Below are 22,003 nucleotides of genomic sequence, written 5' to 3' on the forward strand. Positions count from 1 at the left end.
TTCTTTTTCTCCTTGACTCGTTCTGGGCTTTGGGCACACCTACAATATGCCTCATGACCTACATTCGCCGTGAACGATTTCACAGCTCCGTTTCAGATCTTTCAAGAGGTGTGGACGTGGAGCAATACAAACTTCAGCACTAATGAAGCGCTGAGTTTTGTTTTCAGAAGGTTCTGGATAGTAGGTAATGAAGGTGGAAGAAAAGAGAAATGATTATTTAGTGCAATGTCTTTTTCTTGTGGTAAGATGACTATGTTATTAAAAGGAAAATGAAAGACATAAACATACAAAGACACAAACAGCAGAGCTAGAGTGGCTGTTTGCAGAATTAATGAGATATAACTCATCTTTAATTTGTTTCTTCAGAGAACCTTTTGGGTGTTTCTCCTCTGTTTTGCCCATTTGTATTAGGTTTTTATGTGAAGTACTTCTGGACTTCAGGGTAACACAAACGTCTCTGTATGAAACATGTATGAACTTTCTCTTTCAGCATCGCAGGTTCTTTCCAACAGAGCATCGGTCAGAAATACAATGAAGCATTGATTATTGCCATGCTTTTCGAGCTAGTCAAAAGGCAAGGGACATCTGCATTTGCCATACGTGGCACCTTCATATATTCATCAACTTGCTCTTCCAAGCCACTGCAGCAATCTGTCTCAGGCCGAGGCTATTCTCCTGTGGGCTGAGTTCATTCCCATTGTCTGCCATGTGCTGCGGGCTAAGATGGTTTGCACAGACAAATGCTGCACCTCAGCTGAGCCACATCAACTCTCTACCTCCTGGTAACTTCTGGCGCCTGAGCCTCAGCTCCTCATGCAAAGTCTGCGTTCTGGCTCATGGCTGAGCAAGAGGCAGTGTGCACTCTGCGTCCTCGAGGACAAGGCAAGACGTTTTGAGTGGTTCTTGGAGTAAAGAAAGCTCTGCGAAGGGCAAGCTCTGTGTGTGAGTGTGGCTGTGTGTGTGGCTGTGGTAGAAGAGCTAGGGCCTCAGTAGGTGAATGGGGTGGCAGGAAAGCATTGGCCGGGAGGGCATGGTGGTCCCCAAGAAGGCTCTAGACACCTCTCAGAGAGGCTGCTGGACACCGACAGCCCAGGACAGGACATACAAGGGCTCTGCTAATGAAAAATCTTGAAGTTCAGCTTTGCACCAGCCTTTTCCCACCCTTAGTCTTCTGGTGACACAGGCTGGAGCTCCTCACGTAACTTGGCCAAGGGCTGAGAAGGAGCATCCGCTGTGCTGTGGCTTTCTGTGGGCAGTGGGAATAACCACCCGGCTGTGCACTGACCCATCTTTTCAACAGAGAGGAGCTCTGGCAGCTTGCTATGGACTCGACCCACACTTGTCCCCATCCAGGCTGAAAGGTAGAGCCAGCCAGATCTGTGCTGCGGGAGACGTGAGGGCCTTCTTGCCATACTGTGGCTGTGTATATTCCCCTAAATAAAGTATCTTTCTGGAACACAGGTCACAGCTACTCATCTCTATGTCTGCAAGCAGGCAGGAGTCTATGCTTTGCTTTTCACACATTTTTCTGGTGTGCTGTCCAAAATATCATTTGTTTGACACAAAGTGATGTGGGTTTTTTGGGGTATAATGATTCCAGAAAAGCTCATGTGATCCCACTGGTATCCACATGTCAGCTTTACAGTTCTTCTAAGGGACAGGAAAGGAGTTTCTAACCCCTCCTTTTTTCAGGTGGCTTCCGGCTTGCAAGGACCAAGCTGAAACTTGGTCCCAACTTGTTCTTAGTAGAGAGGATTTAATGTAAATGACCCATGGGAAATGTATCAGACTGTTATGTTTCTGTTACAAAAGAAAAGAGTGACACAGATCTCGTCATGTCATTGAGCAGGCACTTACAGACTTCTTTTCATGGCTGCTGAGCTATCGCTTTCTTTGAAAATTTTAATTGTGTATCCTGCCTGAATCTGTGGCTCCTGGGAAACTCATGAGGATGGAAAAAGTCTGTATCAAACTGTTCATGTTTCCATATGTAGTTCAGTCTCCACAGCTGTTCATGACCCTTTTTCATATATGAAAACATTTAATTAACAGTGATTTTGTTTTTATAAACCTGTTGTTTGAAACCCTCATACCACAACTCTGGTTACCAGACATGGTTATATGCAAGCGTTGTTCCTGTCACCAAATTTCTGTCATTAATTGTATGTTCTTACAAAAGTAAAGAGTTGATATAACTGTATACATCAAACCAATCTGGAGAAGGAAAACGTTAATCCACGGTTGATTGATTTCAATACCATGATCTGAAACAAGATACACCACGGAATAAGACAGAAAATTGGTCCTTTCTGATGAATTCACATATGTGGTGAGCTTGGGTCCCTTTTCCAGACCCACTGTGTCCTTGCTCCTGCTGTGTAGCATGGACCAACAGCTGCATGCAAGGTTGGCTGTTTCAAACTCTCAGAATTTAGCAAACTTTGATTATTTAGCAACCGGCTATGGGACAATCTCAGTGCAGACAGATGCTTCACAGTGTGATCTAGCTAGGCAACAAGTTGCATTAAATTTCTTCTTTCTTTTGTGCTCCCAGTCAGCAGCTGCTTCCTGATGGGCTCCATTGCTAGACCAATTACTGAGTTTTGCCTTGACCTCTACAATAAGCTCAACAGAAATGCAGAGGACACAAACATCGTCTTCTCTCCAATGAGCATCTCTGTTGCCCTGGCCCTGGTCCATCTAGGTGCAAAAAACAACACTGCTGCTCAGATAGAGGAAGTAAGTATCGATGGGACATGCCGAGATGCTTCCACATTGCTTGCTGTTCCCTTAATGGAAATGTTGGGCATCCTAGCACGACATGTGTGCGAGGGTCTGACAGGAAACAAGCACAAACACAAGCACAGGTGCTGCCTTCACAAGTTGTGCTTGGTGTGCTATGATCCTTGCCATCTGCTCGCGTGAGTCGCACCATGTCCCCACGCCTACTCAGGAGCGTGGAGCAAGAGCCAAACGAGAAGAGGCGATACACCACAGCGGGCGTGCTGGCTTTCCCCCAGCCTGCTGCCGGCATATCAGACTTTGTTTCAAAATTACGGGCAGGCACCTCCTCTCATGAGTGCTATGAGAATCCTGAAAATGTGAGTCTGGGTGAGTAGTGGGGAGAGTTGCAGAAACCTGAAGTGATTGCATCTGGGTAGCTGGAGGCATTAGCTCACTTATGACATTCAAGAGTCAAAATGTCTCACCTGCAGAGCTCACAGGGACCCAGGAGGGCAGGGAGGGTGTGAAGAAGGCCACCCCTCCAGTTGCTGTGGCTTTACTCCCCGCAGTGCCAGTTCTGCTTTCTACAAGCTTTCTTCTCTTTCCTTGTTTGTGCCCATGAGCGGTAAAAGGCCAATAATCCTAAGGCAGAGGTTCTATCAGTAGCTGGCTCTGTACTGGTAGATCTTCATCCATCATATCCTAACAGTGCCATGTGCACAGTCTGACTGCTGGGTCACCTGCAGCCAAGGTAGACATGCCCTCCTAAGGAGGTTCCCAGGGTGTGGTGGGTTGACTTTGGCTGGTGGCTGCCAGGTGCCCACTCAGCCACTGTCTCAACCCCCCTCTTCAAAAAGGACAGAGGGAGAAAATAAGATGAAAAATCTTGTGGGTTGGGATAAGGACAGGGACATCACTCACCAATGACCATCACGGCAAAACAGACTCGACTTATTTTGGAGCTAGCTGGAACCGTCTCTGTTCGACACGGGGGCAGCCCCCATCTCTTCGCACAGAGACCACCCCTGCAGCCCCTTGCCTGCCATACTCTTGCCACATAAACCCAATACAGAGGAGCTCTTGCTTATTTTAGGAAAGCAATGGGGATCCAGTATCATCAATAAAAAAGATTAAGCTTATGTATGATGTAACATTATTATAATGGAGAATCTGCTGGAAATTTTTCAGCGAGATATTAGAAACAAGGACTGGTTTCCATTAAGAGCACTGTGGTTTTGGTATATTTCCTAAGCTGATGCAAAGATTAAGAGTGATTACAAAAAGTTTTGATATTTTCAAAGAAAACTATATTTGTCTTTTTACTTGAGGCAACTTTTTGTTTTGAAGTTTAAGGTAACTGTAGCAGTAAAAATACAAATCAAAAGTAAACATTTGGAGATAGTGGAGAGTAAAATTTTGAGGGATTAAGTGCAAGTTCTTCTTGGTTTGATAATACAGAAATGTTAATTTGAACATGAATATATGAATATATGAACAATTTCAAGTCTGTCATTTCAGCCTGATTGAAGCTGAGAAAATATCTTCCATAAATCTACTCCATTTATCCAGGACAGCATAACAAATCTTTTAAACAAGGGAAATGCTTTTATCCCAGTTGCAATTGCCATAATTTGTCACCTTCAATCGCAGGTGCTCCATGTCAGGAAAGCTACAGGAAAAATGACCCTTGGATCTGATCTTGAGAGTGCAGTCCCAGAAACGGAGCCAGAACTAAGCCAGGAAAGACAGTCATCCCTCTCACAGGTATGTTTTTGGGTGGGCAGCACAGGAGCCTTTTCTTCAGCGCATGGTAGGTTACTAGCTACAAAGCACTGAAGTCTGCCACTGGAGGGAGTGAAGATCACACGTACAAAGTCTGCCTAATCCACTAGGAAATGCCTGAGACCGGGTGTTACCATGTTAAGGGCCAAGTCTTCCATAAAGTCAATACCAAAGCCTTCAGTGATCGCATCTGAGGGAAGATCAGGCTATAGAGCTTAGACTAGCTGGATTTCAAAATCAGTACAACAGGAATTAGCCCTGTAGTGTGAGCTAATTAGGATGTAAATCAACAACCAAAGCTATATGGAGTAATTGTTATAATTGTTGTGTTTGTAATATTCCTAGTGTAACAAGGATGGGGACCTTAACCATAAAGCATTCCAGGCACTGCTTTTAGAACTGCAAAACCTTGGTGAAAGCTATGTGTTAACCCTGGCCAACAATCTCTTTATACAACAAGGATTTGAACTCCAGCAGGTAAGTTACCTGTGTCTGCTAACCGCTGTGGCCCTGACCGCAAGCTTACCTGTAACCGTGAGCCTCACTGTTGGCCTCCTCTCGTCCTTTTTGGAGCACTTGATGTGCTTCTTGGAGCTGTATCTCCTGGGGCTGGTGGAAAAGAGACAAAAGCATCGGCTTTAAATTATTTTGCTTAAAAAAAACCCAACAGACTGTGGATGTCGATGGCTATAGAGCAAAAATAAAGCAGGAGTGTGTTTGCTTTTGGCATGTGTCTACACTCAGCCAGAGGTGTGACTACAGCCAAAAATGGCCTCTTCGGGCTGCCTTTAAGGTACTTCTGGGCTTGCACGTGACACAACTGGGGCAGCAGTAAGCTTGGAGAGGGCTGATCAACTGAGATGTTATATGGTTTCATGTGTAGAGCTGCTGTGCTGAACTTCTTACTCCTTTCTTACTGAATGACAGACTGGTCTCTGGGTTACCTAGTATGGATGTCTTGCTGGCTAGTCACATCTTTGCTTTGCTGTCAATTATTTCTGTTGAATGATTTGGATACTTAATCATTAAACAACACATCTTGCATCTTCTCTAATTTTTTATTTTTATCTGGACCTCAGGTGTATGGTTCTCTATGGGGAAACTTTCTTGTGGCTTTCTTTTTTGCCTAGGCAATAGAATAATTATATCTTCTTCAAAGATTCTCTGAATAAACTTCAGATAGTTGATATTTCAAAAGTTAAATTTTGCGTTATGGAGTCAACAGGTCCCTCACCATTTCTAAAATAGTTCAGAGCCATTAATTTCTTTCAAAAGGGAATAAGCACTTCACAGATTTGACCAATTCATAATCTTTATTTTGCTTTACAGCAATTTCTAATGTGCGCTAAGGAACTGTATGGAGCAATGCTGCAAACTGTGGACTTTCATGGTGCTGTTGAAGCTGCCAGAATAAAAATTAATAATTGGGTTGAAAGTGAGACACAAGGTAAAACAAAGCAAAACCATAGCCATACTATCACTGCCTTCTTCCACTGCTTCAACACAAGAAATTCCAGAATATGAAAAGCAAAGACTTGTTCACATTTCTGTTTGTTCAGTCTTACGCTGTTTAAAGATGGTTTGTCTTCCCATTCACTCTTGAAATATTAGAGTAAGTTATCCACTAAATTATTTCTGAACTAAAGGTGTGTTTCATGTCAAATACTTTTGTATTCCCACCCTTATGCCTGGCATGATAATTGCAATAATACCTATATGGCTTCACCAGACAAATTGCTTCTGTGAACAGCCACAAATGCAGATACAGGACAGCAGGGGATGGAAGCTGTGAGCTTCCTGGTGAGACTGGGAACAACTTGAGAAAGGAGGGAGGATGACTGAGGACCTGGTTATATACAGAGCAATGCCCACAAAGACAAGAGATGTGACCACCAGGAAGACTCACTGTCACAAGTGACAATCAACCAGCTCTTGCCCTTAACAGGCTAGCAGGGTCCATTGGCTCTTGCTGATTAGACTAAACATGATATATGCCATTTTCCTTTAGGTTTGACAGAGCTGCAGTAGTAGCAGGATAAGAATTTTCTAAATCTTTTGGCTGAACATCCCCCTGAACTTACTGGGGGACAGGCAAATAGATTTGAAGGCTTCTGTAGTTTCTCAGTTGCCTATATCCTGACCAAACCTGTCCTTGTACTGGCAGAGCAGCCTGTGACTGATATGGGAAAGAGCTGTTAACCCCAGCTGGCTTTCAGTAAGATGGCTGAAGGTTCAGGAGCCACCTGGACCTACTAACTCCTACTCCAGCCTCTGTGTAGAAAGTCCAAAACTCCACAGCTGGTTAACTGCTGCGCTTGGTGCAAAGGGAAAAATGCCCTTGTGTAACCTGGAATATGTGATTAATGGTGCCTCCTTCTGGATGGTTAATGTCACCTGGCACATATGTATGGTCACTGACACTGACAGTTGGCTAATGTGGTGACCCCAGTCCCCCCTGTCCTCCCTGGATGGTAAAAGTGCAGAGGAATCTACCATTTGTTTGCCTATATTGTCTCTGTCCTTTGAATAAGCCAAGAACTGGATTTCTCAGTTTCTCCAAAACTAAGTTCACAGACAAGTAATTGAGTCTCAGTCCAGAGTCTTAATGACAACTAGCAAATACTTGTGTATTCCAAAATTTCCTTTAGGTAAGATCAAGGAACTCTTTGCTCCTGGTATGATCGACGCACGTGCATTACTGGTGCTGGTGAATGTAATCTACTTCAAAGCATCCTGGGAACACAAGTTTGAGGAACAAAAAACTGTACAGAGGGATTTTAAACTGAATCAGGTACATCTGCATTCGGTAAACCTTAACATTATTTACTCTAGATACTGTGAGCAATGAAGCAAACATAACATAGAAGCACAATGTCCAGGGCTTGGCTGCCCTGTGAGCAAGGTGTGGGTGTGTGGGGAACTTAACCTGCCTCTCCTGTTGGGAAGAGGTGGCAGGAGGGTTTTTGACAGAAAAGCATAATCTTTACTAAAAAAATGTGCAAGACTAAGAAGTTGCAACAACTCAGAGTTTTGCTTTCGTGACTGGCAAAACACAAGTGAAAGTTCCCTGCTGAAATCCTGACTACTGATATTACACCTATAATAAGTTTAAATGTTGAGAGCTATATTGCTTAAGTGACTGTGTAATTTTCTTTTAAATAGAATGAGAAAAAACCTGTGCAGATGATGTATCAGAAAGGCATGTTTAAATTAGGCTACATTGAGGAGATGGGTGCTCAGGTCCTTGAGCTCCCTTATGCTCAGAAGTCACTGAGCATGATCATCCTGCTGCCAGGTGACATGGCTGATGGACCTGCCGGTGGGCTGGAACAGGTAAGGCACTATATATCACGGACTATGGCTGAAAGCTGCTTGTCTGAATTAAGGCTGGGTAAAGATCTAAACTTTTCAAAGCTGCCCACCTATTTTAAGCTCTTTTTTTTCCCATCTTCTAGATTGAAAGCACAATGACCTATGAAAATTTAATGCTGTGGGCCTCTTCGGAGCACATGTTTGAGACAAAAGTGGAGGTATACCTCCCCCGATTCAAGCTTGAAGGCACCTTTAACCTCAATGAGGTATTACAAGAGATGGGGATGACTGACATCTTCACTGAATCAAAAGCTGATCTTTCTGCAATGTCATTTGCAAAATCTCTGGTGCTGTCAAATGTTGTCCATAAGACGTATGTGGAAGTCAATGAGGAAGGCACCGTAGCAGCAGCTGGTACAGGAGCTGTCATTGTGAGGAGGTCTCTTCCTCTCACAGAGGTGTTTATGGCTGACCACCCTTTCTTTTTCTTTATTAGACACAATCCTACCAATACCATTCTTTTCTTTGGCAAACTCTGCTCACCTTAAAATCAGGGCCATTTTCTAACATTGTGAGAAACACCTGGATGAAAATCAGAAATCGTATTTTTTTCCCCAATGCATTCTTAATACTTTGGCAGCTAGTTTGAATTTCAACGTAATTACTGCAAGCAGTTTAGCTTAGAACCCACCAATTGGATGCTCTGCCACTAGGCTCCTTGAATTGCAAATACTGATCTGAATCCAAAACAGGAGTAAATTTTGCCTTAACTTCACTGGATATGAATAACATTTTGTTTCCCCGATGCCCATATACGCTCCTGTATTCGTTACGGTTCCCTGGCCCAGCCATGTAGGGTAGTACAGCACCTTCCTGGGCCTGCAAAGGTGGAATTGGTGTGCTGCTGTCTGAGGAGAATTGTCTGCAACAATTTTCAGTAACTGCCAGTAAAAACAGAGTAGCCCCTGCTCTGTATTTTTTGATTCCTGGCCAGCTGGGTCCTGGTCAGCAGAGAGGTGCTTTAGAGACGCTTTTTCCTTATCTGCTTTCTGTAGCTATGTCAAATCCTTTGCACAGTGGAGACCTGGCCATGACAATTCCCTTTCCTGTAGCAACTGCCGAGGAGGAGATACTTATTTACAACAAATACACCTATTTACTGATAACTGTACCACTTTCTCCCCAGTGATGTGTACTGGATCTGCCTTTGTGCTATTCTGCATTATATAAAAAGCTTATGCTAGAAGCAGCTTTGGCTTCATTTGTTTATTCAGATGTACGCCTACGTCTAAAATGTCATCTTACCAAGAATGATGTGACAGGAAGTCTTTTCATGAGCCCTGATCTTGTTGTGTGAGTTTTTATTAGTAGCATTGATTATTATGATAATAACAGTAGGAATATTCAGTCATGAAAAAGGACAGGATTCTGCCTTCAGACACCTCTAGAAAGGGAGTTGATTACAACAGTAATTATGTATACAGGAGGGCAGGATTTGGGCCCCTTTTTACAGGAACTTTTCTGCATTCATTTTGGAAATCAAAGCTCACAGAACGGTTGAGGTCAGAAGGGACCTCTGGAGGTCATCTGTTCCACCTCCCCTGCTCAAGCAGGGCCACCTACAGACAGTTGCCCAGGACCATGTCCAGATGGCTTTTGGGTATCTCCAAGGATGGAGACTCTACCACCTATCTGGAAAACCTACCCCAAGCCCCCCCAGATTTCTCAAATTACTCCGAAGAGAATTTTGTATGAACGGTGCCTGCAGGAACAGGATATGAAAGCACACATTTCTGAAGAGGTTTAATTATTTACATAGTAAAGAAGGCTGCCTTTTATATGGGGATAAATCAAGTGATTTCAGTCTCCAGGAATAGGAGGAAAATGGTCTAAAGCACCCCATTGAAGTTACTGACATGGAAAACTGTAGCCATGAACTTCCAAGAAATGTTTTCTTCCTTGCATGCTGCTGTCTGGTGAATTTTAATCATCTGAGGTACAGATCTGAAAGACAGGGCTCCCTCTGTGCTCTGAGGAATGAAGAAAGGTTTTGTAAAGGGCACTGTAAATCATGGAAATCACAGTTAAATCTAACCTGGGAAGGTTTTTAGTCTGTGGGAGAAAAATAAAACTTGCAGCTGACTGATAGGGAGACATTACTGCTAATTTGCTGGTTTAACATAAGTAACATCTTCCTCAGAGGGATTCTACATGAAGTTTAACAAATTAACATTTGCAATGTGCTTTATGGCCCGTGAAGAGGAAAATATACATTAGCCGTTCACCACATATTCGGGTGTAAAGCACGCTCATGCTCTGCATTCGTGATTACCGTAGCTTACGCACTGTAAGTTACCTGGGGCTCTTTGGCCAAGAAAGCCTAGGAAATAAGAGTGAATCGTAATTGAGCAAGAACAGACAGGAGCAGGACAATAAAAGAGTCAAATAATAGACAAACTACTCTTGACTGTCTAATCTGAATGTGCAGTACCGCTGCAGCAGTAGTTCTCCAGGCTGTGTCCATGTTCCTCTTCTGGAGGCTGGCAGCCCCGTTTGCCTGTTAGAGGAAGTTTTTAGTACCCAAAGCTGTCATCATACAGTGTTTACATTCCCTGGGGAAGTTCTGAGCACTGCAACCTCAAAAATCAGCAATACTTCTGAAAATGCAGGGATGGAGATTCCTGTAATGAAGTGGCAAATGCCACAGGGGAAAAAAATCCTTCCCTTTGTTCCTGTCTTCTCTCAGAAATGAGTATACAGTCTCCAACCCCCAGCACAGCCTTTTTTGGCACCCTTGAGTTAAAACAGGAGTTTCTGACAACCCTGTGGGTCAGCAGGGGGATGGATCTGCATTTGCTACTAGTGAAGAAAGGAGCTTAGTCCTGAAAGTGAAAGAAATAGAGGGGGAGGTTTGCAATAAAAGTCTCTGTTCAGCTAAGCTGGGCCGTTCCTGTGCCACCAGAGCCGTGAAGATGCGTGGTGAGCCCCGTGCGACGTAAGAGATGCGGCTGGGCCATTTCTGGGACACACCAGGGCAGCACTTTTACTACTGCCACAATCTCATGGACTATGAAAGTAAGACTAATGTCATGAAGGAAAAAACCGAACGTCTATGCAAGATAGATAGGGTTTTTTACATTTTTTCCGGCGCAAACTCTGCCGAAGAGAATGCCTCTCTCTCCCAATCCCCATCCATGCAAACAAGGTCCAATGCATCTTCTCTCCCCGCGGCGAGCAGCTTGCCAGGGGAGCAGGCATCCCCTTTGCACATGGCAAGGTTCAGATGCGTTTTCTGCCCTGCCCTGGGCCTCTGGAGTTGGACTAGGTGTTCTTTAAAGGTTGTCCTCAACCCAAACCCCATTCTATGGTTCTGTTTCTTGCACACTGGTTAGCTGAATTTGGCTAACCCTGCTCAGCTCTGGTTGGTTACTACTTTACAGATGGTCAAACTAGTTTATAGTAACGACGTTGTACCACAAAATATCTGAGTCGGTAAAAACCAGAAGAGTTATAAGATATTGTGTCTTAGACCCAAAACGTACAGGTACCTTTTAAAATCTCAAATTCTGCTGACTTTAATATCCCGTGTTATACTTACTGAACTGTGCAGGATCTGCCTGGTTCTCCCACTCCCGCCTGGAACTGGAAGTGGGAGAAACTCGACTGTGATTGATTGGAATAATGGTTATTGGCAAAATACATAGCTTTTAAGCTATAAGGCGAAGAAATGCTACTTTTCAGTACTCATGGCTTGCGACTAGATTTCGAAATATGATCCATGTTGAAAATTTCACTTTCACAGTATCACTTTTAATGTTTGCGTTCAGTCTGAGCTGATTTTACATGCAGTTTCCCCTCGGTGCGACGCAAGCGGTGGCAGTAGGAATTTACACAGCGAGTCTCTGCCACTCCTATTGAAACTTGGCACGGTGCATCCAGGTTGCACATCATTTCAGCTTTCTTCTCCAAGGTGCGGGACCACAGCCCTTCTTAGAGGATTCATTAGCAGCTGTGGATGCTCTTGTCACGTGGTGTTCATCATCTCACTGAATTAGGTACTCAGTTCTTCCCTGGTATCAACTGAGGGAAGGGCCAAAATTTGACCCTTCAAGTCACAAAATCAGTCAGTACCTTATGAGCAGTAAAGTGAAAGGCCTACTCCGTACAAAACTATTTGTATTGTTCACTTATCATCAAGGAGAATTAAACTTTAGAAACCAATTCAACATGTATTTCAAATCTAACAAAGATGACATGCTTACATTTCCAGAGGAGTCAAGACCCCCAGAGGTACTACTGCAGAAAGATGAAATGCTGATTTGACTCTTGGCCAAAGTTTTACCACAAAGACTAAGAAATAAACCAGAAAAGATTCAACTGGTAAACTTCAAGAGAGGCTACTTTGCAGGATTTATTGAACCTGTTATTTCCTAAGTTGTCCTGTGGAAGTCTCAGAATATGGTGCTCAGACATTTTTGGTTTTGGCCTTGGTGTTATGGACCGCTAGAGACTAATTTATTTTAGACAGAAGTTCAGATAAGTATAGTAATTCCTTCTGATCTTAAGGCTGAACACAGCAGTATCATTAATAAAAATTCTAACAGTAATCAAATGATGTTTAGAAACAATTCTGTCACTGGTTTCTTACAAATATTCTTATTTCTCCAAGCTTACAAAAAAAAAAAAATTGTGTCCCTTTTCTGTCTGACACATTGCAAAACTTCTGGTTTCCAGACTCGCTTCCAATATTCATCAACTTTCCATCACCTTTCTCATGGACCATCTGTCCCACACTTCCAACACACATATGGAAGTGCCAGCTCACTTTCTTGATGGTTTCAGAAATCATCCAGAAGTATTGCTTTGAATACACTTCTTTTTTTTTAACTTCCATGTTATACCGTATTTTATTTTGTTAGCCCAGTCAACTTAGCAGGGTAAATGTACAGTAGCGTCTGTCTATATTCAGATAATACTGGGGCTTGTTCCTCTTGAACAGGGCAGCAAGGGAGGAAATATGCAATCTGACTGAAGGATAGCTGGATGGCAGTGCCACTAGTTAGCATCTTCTGGTTAAGACCTGCATAAGGTCTTATTATACACAGATTATCAGGACTCAAATTCAAGGTTCAACTATGGTATGATATCCAATATAAAGTGTACATAATTTATTACATTATTTTATTATCAATATAAATAGGTTAACTTTTATTCAGTTATAATCTTAATTATAAGAATGTAATATTCGATACAATATAAAATTACCACACATCAAAGGCTGGCCTTGACTGATGGTAATGTAAGTAGTGGCATGCCTTCTGTACTATACAAGGTGCTATTCTACTCCAGCTGTACCGTCAGTCACACAGTAACGGCAGTGGGATAATCTAGACTTTCAATTTCCATGTTTATTAAAAAATTGTCTCTTAGTAAATCCTTGATTTTATTTTCTTGCTAAAGTACGCTCCTTTTCTATATGGAATTGTAATCACTTCTAGCGGGTACTACATCAAAGTATTCATAGGCTTTATGAAAACCAGATTCAGAAGTCACACTTCCTGACTGTATTTTTCTGTGTATATGTAATGGAGAATCAGTGAATAACATGTTTAATGCACAGAGTTATAGATGGCTTCAGAAAGGAGAAGCAACATTAAAATATGATGTGGCACTCTCAAACAGAATGTAGGCTGGCTTTAAGCATGTACATCCAAAAAGCCATCTGAAAGAAAAATCCCTTTTCCTATGCGTGCGGAAGTATCCAAAATTTGTAGGCATTATATTTTCACCTTCTGTAAATTCTCTAGCAGCTAGCACTTTTCTTTCCTTGCTCTGAACTGCCTCAGTGTGAGCAATGAGGTGCTTTGCCCATGCTGAAATCCAGGAATGAGGTGGAATGAGGCGCAAGTCCCCGGAGAACATCTAGCGAATGCGTTCAAAGCAGACCTTGCGCAAGCTATTTCAAATAGGGTTCCCTGAAAATGCCATTAAAGCGACTTCATTTTTTTAAGTGAAAACGGTACATAATGTCTGTAGTGGAGAAAATCATGTGGCTCAGGAGGTGAAGGGCCTGCCTTCAGGGTGTTCCACACCCTCGCCTGCGTCTCCCAGGAGAATGCACCAAGCACCATCAGGCACTAGGTTTTAGCATGGGCTGGGCGACTTCAAAAAGGCTTCAAAACCTTCCTTTTGAAGTTGTGCCCTTACCTGAATGAATGCAACTGCATGATACGAGGGGAGAGCTCAAGGACTGGTAACTAGGACACCTAGTAGAGGAGTTCTGATTCCAGTCTCATGGTTTCCAGCTCCTAGGACTACTATTGTTTTAATCCAGTATCACTTTAACAGAAAACAAGTATCTATACCTGGGTGAGTGCATGAACAATAGTGATATTTTGCCCTACATCTTCCTGTTAGCATGAGCTTTTCCTCATTCTCTTAGTATCTGCCTAGAAAATAAAACAATGAACAAAGCACTTCAGTTGTGAGCATCCTTTTGGGTCTTCAGAGGGTGCTGCTGTGCAGCTTTTTCATCTGACTCCTCGGGCATGAACTTACGCCTTCTCCATGACGGGGTGGCGTGTCGCTGCATTTGCGTAAGGGCACCGCCACCCACACAGCTGCGAGCTTGTTTTGCGTTACGCCCTCACTTGACTGGTACAGTTTGGAAGCAGGGTCCAGCTTTTCCACACGCTTACTGACAGTTTTAAAGGCGCTGGAGAAGCACTGCTGAAGGACCTCTGTTGCTTTATCCTGGCGGACGTCGTCTTTCCTTGCGCGACGCCTTCGCGGTGCCAGCTCTGCCCCCCCTCACGCCCCCGCCAGCCCCTGTTCCGAGCGTCCTCCGCCGCCCGTCGCTTCTCCCCCCCGCAACCTGTCAGCATGTGGCAGACCCAAGCACGGCTCGGCGCTGGGCCGGCCTGCCTTTTTCCCCAACCCCGATGGCCGGTCCTGCCTTTTTCCACAGCCCTCGGCCTCCTGCCGAGTGAGAAATTACCTCGCCAGGCGGCAGAGGGGCAACCGCTGGGGGGAAAGGCCTTCTCAATCCGGAGTTGCGCGAGTCGGGGAAAGTCCCCCAAAACGTATTTTCAGATTCTATTAGTGCAGTCATCGTGTGATACCTATACGGGGGCTTAGCTGCACTTTGCTCAATGGAGTCAGCCCCTGGTCTTCTGCCAGAAACGCGACACCCTGCCTGGAGCAGTGCTGAGCACGGTGCCTGCCGGCCTAGAATAAACACAGCGCTCAGCCCCCAGCCAGCCTCGAGACGTCGGGCCGGGGCCGGGGGGAAGGCTGCAGAAGGCTGACGGCTGCTCCTGAAGCAGAACAGCCCCCGGGGTCAAAAGGCGGGTAAGTGCTTTGGCAGGGCGGTGCCCTTTTCCTTGTTCACGAAGGGTGGTGAGTATGAAGGATCCCGGAAGACATGCCCCGGGGCCTTTGGCGTACCTCCTGTGCCCCTAGACAGGAGCAACTCTGCCTCGCTGCCTTTTGTGCATGTTGCTTTGTGCAAGCCATCCAGAGATGCAGACCGACGGTGACCGTGGAGCTTGACAAAAGCCTCGTGAACCTCACGCGCATTTCAAGCCCAAAGGCAAAACCACCTATGCCTCCAGCTCCCCACACAGTTCTTCTGAAACATTTGGGCTAAACGTAGGGGTTAGGACACCAGATCCATAGCTGGAGTACAGCAGCAAATATTCAGAGCTGAGCACCTCAGCTGAAAGTGCTCCAACTGCAGTGTCTAAGGGAAAACCCACATCCAGCCTTGGAGGGGCAAGGAGCACCAGTCTGAGTGAAGGAGCTGCTCCAGCTCAGTGCCCTTCCCCAGACGTGACCAGCAGTGCTGGCCATACTGAGCTCTCCTAAGTGGGGCCAGTGGTGCCTTTGCTACACCTCCTCTTGCCCTTTTCCTGCATGAGGTCAATGGACAAAGCCTGTTCCCTAAAATTCTCTCCATATGGGAGCATCCTGCTACCAGGATCTGTTCCCAAAGCTGCGTTAACTGGGACTCCTTCTGCCCTCTGGACCAGGTCATGAAGCACCTGGTTAGGCCTGCCACCTCCCGACCCGCAGTCCAGGAGATGCTCAAAACTCAGGTTGGGGTGTGCTGCTGAAGGCCACCATGCGCTCCCTCTGCTCTCCGGCTCTTGCTAACACAGGAAGAAAAACGTGCTGGGACCCCCGAGACAGACAAAGTGCCCGTACGGAGGCAGTGCCAGCTAAGGGTAGCCCTCAAGCAGAGAAGCTGCATCATTGCACCTCCCTGGGAAGGCCTGGGTTAAAGAAGAAATAACCTGCTGTGGTTATAGGCCCAGCTCTATCACCTGCTGCAGGACTACCAGAGCTCCCCGTGAGACAGGGGTTATCAGACGCACGTAGGTACTTCAGGGAGAGGGGTCTCTCTGAACGCTGCTCATCAGACTCTTATTTTCTGATTTGTTTCAGTTTCCCTCTTGCTGTTACTGTATGCTGTCTGCAAATGCTTGTCACATCTTTCAGATGATTTAGCAGAGCGATCTAATGAGATGCAGCAGCACCAACAAGGTGCCTCCTCTCTGGGAGGGGAAAAAACCCATATTTCTTTCTTTCACTACTTGTTTCAGAGAGTGAAAAACAGAAGAGACTGGACTGTGTCTCCCACTTTGCTGCGGGACGTGAAAATCCATTCTCTTGGTACTCTGTCTGTCGGCCGTTGGTTCCCCCGGGCAAGCACCTTCTTCAGAAATAAACTGGGCAGGAAGCCAGACTACACAGTGGATGGTTTAGATTTAAGATGGGGCAGGACACCGCCCTCCATCAGTGAAGACAGATGTCAGCTCTTCCCAGGAGAAGGTAACTTTCCCAGTTTTAGCTTTCCTCAGGGTAGCCGGTAGTACTGGAAACAGAAGCTGGAGGGGAGCAAAAGCGGTGTTTCTGCCCACAGGGCTGATTTCCACATTTCATGGACGTGACAATAATCCCAGGATGTAGGAAGTTTGTAGCCAAATTCTTTGCTCAAGTGAACAAGCTCACTCAACAGCAAGAGGGAATTTGGTAATACCCTTAAAAGGCAAAAGGAGATAAATGGCCAGGCAGTTATCTTAGAAGTGCTGGGACATGTAGGAACTTGCTACCCCAAATTCAGGAGGCAGAGGAAGGCCTTTCCACATATTTGTTTGGCTATGACTTGGCAATCCAATTCACTGGTCTCTCTGTTGGTTGTTTTAATACAATGTGTTTTATGTTTTACACAATATACAAACAAAAAAAGTTTTTAGACAACATACTTCAGTGAAGCGCAGTGTCTGGAGGTTGACCAATGCTTCTAAACCATGTAGCCGTTCTTGCAAGAAAAACAGGGTGTGGACTACGTGACTGTATTTACACAGCGTACAGCCTTTAGGAAAAAACCTGAGGCTGTGAAAGTGAATGCGGACCTAGCTGGAGCAGACTGGGGAAGAGCAAGAGTATGACTAAAGGGGTGATTTGCCCAGAGGTGGTTGTTGGGTCAGGGTGTGGGTTGCATTTTGCTACGAAGTGCTAAGCGTGGTCTGAAACCTGCTCCCAGGAGCGAGTTGGTGCTTGGGGTGCTGCTTCCTGAGAAAGGCTCTGTCTTTCCAACTCTTCCAGCACTGTGTGCTCTGACCATGGCAATGTTTGTGAGACGGATTACAGAGTTGTCCTGTTGTAGGTCTTGGCCATGCCACGATGGGCTTCCTCAGTGCAGCAAACGTCAAGTTCTGCCTGAGCTTCTTCAAAGAGCTAAACAAAGTAAAAAGAAATTAAAATATCTTCTCCCTGCTGAGCATCTCAGCTGTCCTGAGCAAGGTCCAGTTGGGTGCCGAAGGCAACATAGCCAACGAGATGGAAAAGGTGGACTTTCCCTTTTTCTGGGAAGTGATATTACAGGCTTACCTTTGGAAATGGAATAGAGGCAGGAGCCTTTTGGCAGTCCAGGCCACGCTCTTCACAAACAGCAAACTGAAAGAGGTGGCAGCTACAGGTCTCAAAGCTTTCCTTTCCAAATATGCTCATCTGACTTGCAGTGCCCGTGAGGCTGCAGTGCAACATCAATGCGTTCTTTGTATCTTCATTAATCTATTTACACAGATTTACATTGCATTTATATTGCAAGTGCTTCACATTCACGAGATGTTGAGCACACCAAGTCCAGGAACCAAGAGCAACACTGGAAAGGTGAGATAGTATCTGGACTGTGTGATAACATTGAATTGTAGCATGAAGCAAAGCAGGGCGAGGAGGTCTTACCTGCTAAATGGCAGCACTTCATCCAAAAGCACGGTAAGAGAAGAGTTCAGCCCGGTTCTTATCTAACTCTGAAGCCTGTGTGCACATGCAGAAGAGACCCTGTTGCTTTGTTGCGTAAAGTGTTGCCAGATTTAATCAGGATGATCCTTTTTCAAGGTAGAGATGACAGAAGAGGAGGGAGACAAGTGTGTGACCTGGTGCTTTTGGATGGTCAGGAAGCCCAGACATGTGTTGGGTCTTTGCATGCTCCTTGGCCCCACAAGTGCATTTGGAGAGAGTGACTATGATTTTAGCCTGAGGGCACATGGGTGGAGCTCCAGGGGAGAGTGTCTTGCTAAAGCAAGCTTCTACATGCTGCTTACGGTGTGAAGAAGCCAGAGGAACCCATTCTCAGTTCCAGGAACTTCTATCTGCCCTTGGCAAAGCTGGTGCCACATGTTCCCTCAGCATTGCCAATAGGCTCTCTGGAGAAGTGACTTTTCAGTTCCTTTAGGTAAGTGACAATCGTTTACAGCTTTGGTGGTTTTAAAAAAACTTCTGTACTGCACTTTGAACTTCTGCTAAGGACATAAAGTTTCTGCACGTTTCTGTATTGGCTGCTATTGTGACAGAAAAGCAAGCTCTCACAGATGGATGAAAAACAGAGTGAGCAGAGTATGAAGAGAGTAATTTATGAGATTAAATGGACTTTGCAAAGTCAGGGAAGAGGGCCTGCATTTGCTGAGGAGGAGATAAAAATACTTTTGAAAGACCTGGGTAGCAATTTTCACCAAAATTATGTTTCTTCATGCTTTGATATAGGTAGAATCAACACCCTTCGTCTACTTTTTTTTTAAATGCTGCAGCACATTTGTATCTTTGAGAAATAGTGTAGTGCAGAGCATTTCCACGGAAATCATCGTTCCAGACAAGCCAAAAAATCCAGTTTGCCCTGGCTGCAAAGGGGGTTCCTGAGGAAAGAGTCCAGCCCGTTTCTCCCTCTCTGCACACATGTGTATATATTGAGACCTGGCTTTAATGGCCTGATCCCAGAGCGGTCTTTCTGCCCGTTTGTGCTGTGCACAATGGGGGAGATGAAGTCCTTGCATGTTATTTTTCATTTGCCAGCGCTTTGAAGTGAATGGGGCTCCACACATGGCGGGATGAGAAGTGAGGGCCAGCTTGCAATCAGGGCCAGGAAGCAGCAGTGGGGAGGCTGCTCCGCAAGGGCAGGGGAGCAGTGATGCTCCCCTGGGTCACCCATGGGTGATGGCCAGGCTGGTGGGGCGTGCCTTGCCCTCCCTGATTGCTGTCTTCCTGAAATGTTTGTCATGGTGAAAAAGCAGAACATCCTTTCACAAAGAACAGCAAGACTAGAAGACAGTGGAGCTGGGACTTTCTTACATGAAAGGTGTTCCAGGAACTTGGTTGCTTGGCTCCTCCCCATGCCCAAAAAGTCTCTCCTGAAGAGTCACAGTGCATATGCAGGACATTAATACCGGAACAAATAGCCCCACATGGGAGCTTTGACCTACAGGTTGGCATACGTTTCTTGGACTCCTATTCTTCCCTGTGATCAAGTGGCTCCCCAATTACCATCATGACAGCCACCTCTCTTCCCTCTTTTGCAGCAATAATTAGAATCCACAAGAGCCTTGTACCATGCAGAGCTGGAAGCAGTGGACTTCATTAATGCTGCTGAAGAGTCCAGAGAGAAGATTAATTCCTCGGTGGAAAAACAAACCGGTGGTAAGGACAAGGCCTGCACTTGGCTACCTTGGGAGTGTGCATCAGGACCATGTGAGAAGTCCATACCTGGTGTCTGAGTTTCTTCCTTTTCCTGAGTGTGGCAACATTCAGAAATACTATGGAGTGATTAGTTTTGTTTGTGGCTACTGTAAAAGCAGCTTGGGGCATAAGATGGCCCTGAGCTCCTGGGAGCTTTGACTCTGCTAAAGCTGCAGATCAATTCTTGCCTCAAACAGACAATTCTTCCACATGAGGAACTAATGGGATCATCCTCAGTCAATGGTCAAAACAAAAGCATAATTCACCTTTGTTTGTTGTTTTAAAGGGAAAATTAAAGATCTGTTCCCTCCTGGCTCTGTTGATTGCACAACGGCGCTAGCTCTGGTCAACGCTATGCACTTCAAAGGGCAACGCCTTTTAGGCTGAACGAGGTACACTTGGGACAGGAGCTGTGGGGAGCAGGGGAAAGTGGGGAAAGTCCTGGCAACCTGCACTCTGCGTCTGCAGTGCAAGTCTCTGCCCGCCCCAGGTGTGGGGGCCCAATTTCTCCAAGCCAAGAGCCTTCACACTGTGAAGTGGGAAAGCAGCATCCTCTTCCCAAATGCCTTCATGACAGAGATCATGTGAAGACAAGCTTTGGTACCTCCTTGGAGAGGCTAAGTTATAGAGGAGACCTTTCTGAGGGCACGTCAGCATTTCCCAAGCACTGTAGTGTTGGCATTGTTCTTTAGGAAAGAGTTAATGGAGCAGTGCAAACTACAGTGCAGAGGACAAGAAGCCCTTAGAGCGACTGTTATGGCTTTCACAGAGCTCAAGCCTCTGCCAATGCCCTCAGCAAAAACATACAGTGATTTAAGGAGTGTTCATGGAAAATTAACAAGAAATTTCAAGCAGGTTGATTCCACAGGCTTTATTATCTGCTTTATTTTTCCTGGTTTTTTTCTGACTATTGATTGACTTTCTGTATTTTAGAGAGAGTACAGGAATGTACTGATGATGTGTCAGGCAGGAAAATATAAATTAGCCAGGAGACAAGAAGAGCAAGTGACAGAGCTGGAGCTTCTGTACACTGGAGAAGAGCTCAGCACGTTCATTCTCCTTCCAGAATCCATCTGTGGTGAGTCTACTGGCCTTGAACAGGTAACTCTTCTCCTAGGAGGAGAAATCTACCTGTCCATCCAGTACTTAAACAAGATGCTTTGCAGCCATGCAGGCCAACCTTGTTTCTCTTATCGTTATGGGTTTTATCTGGCTTTCCACAGGCTGTTGCCTGTGTAAAGATGAGAGAGATTAATGGGCATATAGGTTGCTTCAGAAGAGCAGAGAAAGACTGAGAAAACCTACTCGAAAGCAATGCTTTGTAGCATTTCCAAGGGAGTTAATGCCTATTTCAGTGGACAAAATGTAGCACTAGCGAAGGGAACTTACTTCTTCCTTGCAAAAGGATCAAGACATGATGCCATATTGGTCTCTGGTGAAATGGTCTCTGGTGAAAATGTGAACAAATGAGAAGGATCCCTCTGTGAAGGCTGGATCTGAATTTGCCTGATTTCACACTTGGTAGCTGTAGGGCACAGGTTCTGCCTGTCATGAAAACCAGGCCTTTCCTTGAAGGAAAATGTTCCTGTGAGCATTTTGATCTAGTTTCTCATGACTGTGATTCCCTGTGTTTTGTCCTCGCAGCTAGAGAGTGCTGTCACCTATGAGAAATTAGCAGAATGGACAACATGGAAAATGTGTACCTGTAAAAAATCACAGCGTACTTGCGCCGGTTCAGAATGGAGGAGACCTGTGAGCTCATACCAGTACTGCAGACTCTGGGGAAGAGGGATGCCTTCATCCTTGAACAAGCTGATTTCTTTGTGCTGTGAAGAGAGTCTCTCCAAGGCCCTTCACAAGTCCTTTGTGGAAGTTAATGAAGAAGGCACTGAGGCAGCTGCTGCTACACGGGTGACTATAATACCATTGTGCCTCCACATTCCTTACGAGTTCAGAGATGACCACCCGTTCCTCTTCTTGATCAAACACAATTTGAGCCAGAACATTCTCCTATTTGGCTGATGTTGTTCTCCCTAAGGGTAGAGCAGGCTCCACTTCTTTCTTCCCAAAGGGAGCACAATGCTGTGGTAGAAAGGAGTCAGGCATAAACAACATGCTGCTGTCAAGTGTCACCGGCATTTCCTGATAACCATAATCTTGATCCCAAGAA

General features: G+C 45.2%; 2 protein-coding genes across 2 annotated transcripts; both read left to right on the forward strand.

The window, feature by feature from the left end:
- Positions 1-2,571: 2,571 nt before the first annotated feature.
- Positions 2,572-8,366, forward strand: LOC104626416 (serpin B12-like). The gene is made up of 7 exons (XM_010294333.1): positions 2,572-2,739; positions 4,375-4,488; positions 4,852-4,983; positions 5,836-5,953; positions 7,155-7,297; positions 7,669-7,839; positions 7,962-8,366. Exons 1-7 carry the CDS (start codon positions 2,572-2,574, stop codon positions 8,364-8,366), a joined length of 1,251 nt encoding a protein of 416 aa, XP_010292635.1.
- Positions 8,367-17,505: 9,139 nt separating this feature from the next.
- Positions 17,506-21,855, forward strand: LOC104626418 (serpin B4-like). The gene is made up of 7 exons (XM_010294335.1): positions 17,506-17,568; positions 18,036-18,099; positions 19,714-19,794; positions 20,120-20,201; positions 20,769-20,911; positions 21,553-21,626; positions 21,670-21,855. Exons 1-7 carry the CDS (start codon positions 17,506-17,508, stop codon positions 21,853-21,855), a joined length of 693 nt encoding a protein of 230 aa, XP_010292637.1.
- Positions 21,856-22,003: the final 148 nt, after the last annotated feature.

Source organism: Phaethon lepturus, unplaced genomic scaffold, assembly GCF_000687285.1.
Source record: "Phaethon lepturus isolate BGI_N335 unplaced genomic scaffold, ASM68728v1 scaffold6509, whole genome shotgun sequence".
Taxonomy (NCBI): Eukaryota; Metazoa; Chordata; class Aves; order Phaethontiformes; family Phaethontidae; genus Phaethon; species Phaethon lepturus.